Source organism: Frankliniella occidentalis, unplaced genomic scaffold (genome assembly GCF_000697945.3).
Source record: "Frankliniella occidentalis isolate FOCC.00 unplaced genomic scaffold, Focc_3.1 Scaffold2, whole genome shotgun sequence".
Classification (NCBI taxonomy): domain Eukaryota; kingdom Metazoa; phylum Arthropoda; class Insecta; order Thysanoptera; family Thripidae; genus Frankliniella; species Frankliniella occidentalis.
Genome location: NW_026267132.1, coordinates 927,682 through 932,461, shown reverse-complemented (window position 1 = coordinate 932,461; position 4,780 = coordinate 927,682). Strand labels below are relative to the sequence as shown.

Sequence of the window (4,780 nt, the reverse complement as noted above, 5' to 3'; positions counted from 1 at the left end):
TCCTCTCCCTCTCCTCCCTCCACCCTTCCTCTTTCCTTACCTTCTCCTCCCCCCGTGTGGTGTAACTTGAAATCAGAAGTAAAGTTACACTACAGTATTTTGGTGGCAGCGAATACGGAAACTTCGAGTCAAGACTCTGCAAAGAAATCTACAAATCAACAGTCAGCAGAGAAATCGGCAAGCAACAAGATGGCGCCCAACGCAGCTGAATCCAATCAGGCCAGCCGGAACGGAACGCAGAACGACCCTCAGACGCAAGCAGGACCTAGTGGGACGCATACAGCACATAGTGGAGACATCACAGAAGAAGCAACTCAACTTGCCGGCCAAGACAGCCTGGGACGAGCCATTTCTACGGGAATGATAACTTATATTCCTCCCTTTACAGGAAAGTCGGACTCCGACATCAACGATTTTCTGTCAACGGTTGAAGAAATCAGCATACTCTCCGGTTGGAGCAACGTCCAGCGCTGCGCCATTGCAAGACTGAGAATGCAACAACCAGCCAGAGATTTCCTCAGCGTGGAAACACGACTCATGACCTGCGATTGGGAAGAATTCAAGACTCTTCTTCGCAGACGCTTCGAGAGGAAAGAATCCAGCATGAGCAACTTACAGAAGCTAAATGACTGCACCCAAGGAGTCAAGGAAACAGTCCAGGAGTACGCGACCAAACTACGGCTACTAGGGAGAAAATGCATCAAACTAGGGGACAACCCCGAGGAAAACAAAATGAAACTCGCCATCATGGAAGAAACAACACTCGGCATTTTTCTCAAAGGACTGAAGGGCTCTCTCAGACGATTCGTAGCTACTCATGATCCGAAGACACTCGCAGAAGCTATCGTGATTGCAGAAAGAGAAGAAAACATCGCACTCTGCAGCAGCTACCAAAATGCCTAAAATTCGGGAACGGACAACGGACGCGGGAAGAACAACAACGGAGAATAGCAGCATGCTACGCACACGCGCCCGGACACGTCCAACAGCACTCACCCGTCTTAACAACGATCAAGCTAAACTACGAAAATGCGAGGCAATCCAGGAAAACCAACAAGCTCATCGAAGAATATTTTTATTAACACACTGGATTCTTCAGAACCGACATTCAACTTGTGAAAACTCCACGCTGTTCCTGATAATCTCCTAAGACGCGCGCGCACAACTGAACAGCAACCAACAAATACGGTTTCCGCGACGAGATAAAAAACACGGAGAAAACAGCACATCAGAAAATGCATTCAGTAAGACAAGCGGTATCCCAACGGACTACGCCGCACAGAAGGCACTAACCTTAACTAAGAAGAATTTTCAACTAAGAAGAAAATAACCACCGGGCACAAATCGCCAGCAAGGATGCAACTGCAACCTCGCGCGAGTGTCACAGAACCAACCGCCGGATAAGGGCAAGTCACATCCGCTCGCGAGGATGACGGCGAATGAAACCCACATCTGGCACCATGCATATTTGCAGGACAACACGTCCAAAACCAGCAAAGTTGAACGAAGGCACTTCAAGGGCAGACATCCCGGTACCCAGCACTTTAACAATCAAGAATCAGCAACGAATCTTTCAACAGTGCTAAAGAGTCGACACGGCGCTTACAAGAGCTCTAAAAATGACGACTGGACGTGCTACACTCGACATCAGTGTCCTCGCACACCAGATGCACCAGTAATGGCACCGAGAGAAAAATACTCTGCCCGAAGACAAACCGGCCTAGAAGCAACAAAAATTCCCATTACGTGGCAACGCGAAATATAAGGAATTCAGAGACGCAGTTCAAGCCTCGACTAACCAAAACAGCGAAAGACTTTCGTCTCATTCACCAAACGGAGGGTCAACACCCAATGGGAGCGCCATACACCGTCCGTCCACACCGTTACCTCCAACGAGGAAAAACCGCAGCAGAATATAAGGGATGCGATAAGACCCGGTCACCGCCCAAGAAGACAAACAACAGTTCGACGGACCATCCACACTTTAAAGTAAACCGCACCAAATGGAAAACCCGACTATCACTCTCATCTCAAAATTGACATCACAACGAATGGATTTGCAACAACAAACTACAGCGAGAACCAGTCAGTGGAAATATATCGCAGAATACGCTGGACATCGTCAAAGAAGTTCAACACCAATCACCTCACATCAGGAACTTAAAATGGATCGGAGATGCATGCGACAACACAACATCGTCAAACTCACTGGACCAACGCTAACTCCTACAACGATAACCACCAACATGAAAATATCATCACAAACAATACGACAGAGAAGAACCATCGCAGAAATTACATTGTTGACTGTGACAACTCTGAATAAACACCTACTGCAAAACAACCCTTCACTGCGTCGACTATAAGAAGCTCAGCACAAGCACGGACAAGGCAGTAGCATCTCAACATCGCTCCGCGACGACACCAAGAAGAAAATAAAGATGATCAGCATCGAGGAAGTCAACGCCGTCTGCCGTCGATACGAGATACTGCGGAGAGCTTTTCTAAAATACTGCAAGTCAGGCAGAAAAATACCTCCCATGACACGGGCCGGAAAGCGCTACAGTCAGGCGATACTGGCGTACGACAGGCAACTGGACAGGGAAATAGAACGACTCGACATCACTATGCGTCAAGCAGAAGCAGAGGCATCAAAACACTACACCATCAGTGATGAAACGAGACATCACCAGCACTAAAAGCGGCACCTATCCGATACAATATAGGTTTGCACTGCATGTCGACGGACAGAAGACAGCGAAATCGATGAAAACAAGTCACCATGGTCATCTGCTAACTCGACCATCAGAAGAATATCACCGAGTCCAAGAATGATCGCATAGATACGTCACCACCGAACCAACAACGTTCAAATTCAAGACAAAAACTGAACACTTCCGCAGAGTGACTGCACTGGAGCCAACGACGAAGACAGGGACCATCTGTGGCACCAACGAAGAACGACAACTGCCTCGATGTCCCGCCAACGCCACGAATATACCAACACCCTTTCGACTCCATGAAGAAGTACGCAGTAACATCACTACCAAGTAAGACAGCAAAGAGAGATCTACGAGAACGACCATCACGGCGCATACTGCACCGACGACGTAGCAGAAGATCGATTCTACCGATTCTACAGAACATCGAGACCGTCGAAACTTAGACTAAATTTTTAAATTTGAAAAGTAGTCATTAACTTAGCATCAAAAATGAAAATACTATCAAACAAATGTATTGGAAACCGAAACGACTCGCTTGGAAAATTTTCTCATTGCATTCAAAAATTTTAAACTAATGGGGGGGTATATTGTAATGAGCGAGCCACACCTCGTGACTGGCCTTACGCAATTCGGGCTTTGGCCCTGCTTCTTATCACTAAACGCGGTATTGTAATGAGCGAGCCACACCTCGTGACTGGCCTTACGCAATTCGGGCTTTGGCCCTGCTTCTTATCACTAAACGCGGGCGCGTACACTCCAGCTGACCGCGCGTTCGCGCACCGCCCGGAGGGCCTCCCCTCCCACGCGTACCGCACCTCCCGCGCACCCCTCACCCGGGCCAAGCGAGTCGTCTAGGGTATAAATGGACCGCAGCAGGTCAAGCTCGGCACTCGAGCACCGGCTCCAGTCATAGGAACTCGTCCAGACGCCAGCTAGTCATAGCTAGGACCAGCACCACTCTAGGGAACCTGCTGCAAGTCTACTTGTATTAGGGAAAGGACCAATAAACTACTCTTCAACTGCAATCCACCGACTTCTCTCTACGAGACTCTGCCCTCTCTCCAAGGGCAGCGAGGCCCCAACGAGACTTAACATCAGTCGCAGCTCCGAGAACAGTCGCCGCTCCGAGACTTAGCCGCTGCTCCGAGTTTACACTCTGTCGCAGATCCGAGAACCTACTGACACCTTGAAATCAGCATCTCATCGACTCGAAGCGAACTCGCCTCACAACTGATAACGTGACGCTCGCCCGGCCAGCGGCCGTCACTTATCACTCCAGCCTACCGACCACGCTACTCATTCACGCCGACGGCGCTCCTATCTCTCCTCCTCTCCTCTTCTCCTCTCCCTCTCCTCCCTCCACCCTTCCTCTTTCCTTACCTTCTCCTCCCCCCGTGTGGTGTAACTTGAAATCAGAAGTAAAGTTACACTACAGATCCAAGAGCAAAATGTTCTTGGAGGTGTTACAACTGTCCTTAGCACTAATGTATTTTTTTTTTCAGTGTAGTCACATGTATACGGGAGGTAGGGTTAACTGCATGCGCTGCAAAAAAACAAAGGTACGACTCAAACAATTTGAATACCTGTACAAAGGCGTGAAACAGAGGCAGTTAAATTGCCTAAAGGTTGTAAATTTCAATGCATTTTGCAAGAGCATTAAAATTTATCACCCATAGAAAGGTATTAAGCCCTACCCTACATTTGTTTTCCCAGTGTGTTCGTGTATTATGCAAGAGATGGTGTGTGATGTAGGTATTCAGGAGGTAATGCACACATGTACACACTTGGGTTTCCAGAGCGCCTTTCGGGCTCGTCTTCGTGGTCGTCCCCTCATGCGGGAGCCCCGTCGGCCCCGATCCCCATAGCTCTACAGCTCGATCCGGCGCGCCCCGCCAGAAGGCCGACCAAGACGACGCCGACAACTTGCTGCTGGAAACTCAAACAAAAGGAAGGAAAATTCCTCGTGAAATTTGCTCTTTGAGCCAAACAACTTGGCCAAATCACTTTGAGAGTCACGGGCGTGTGGCGAGGGCGCGGGCAAGGCGCGACCCGGGGGG

At 49.1% G+C, this 4,780-nt stretch overlaps 1 protein-coding gene across 1 annotated transcript in view; it reads left to right on the top strand.

Moving 5' to 3' along the window:
- The first annotated feature begins 1,429 nt into the window (after nt 1-1,429).
- The window catches only part of LOC113213436 (glycine, alanine and asparagine-rich protein-like), a 61,816-nt gene continuing 58,465 nt past the window's right edge, over nt 1,430-4,780 (top strand). The window contains exon 1 of the mRNA XM_052263629.1: nt 1,430-1,675. Within this exon, the coding sequence (XP_052119589.1) occupies nt 1,430-1,675 (246 nt within the window). The remainder of the gene's footprint in view (nt 1,676-4,780) is intronic.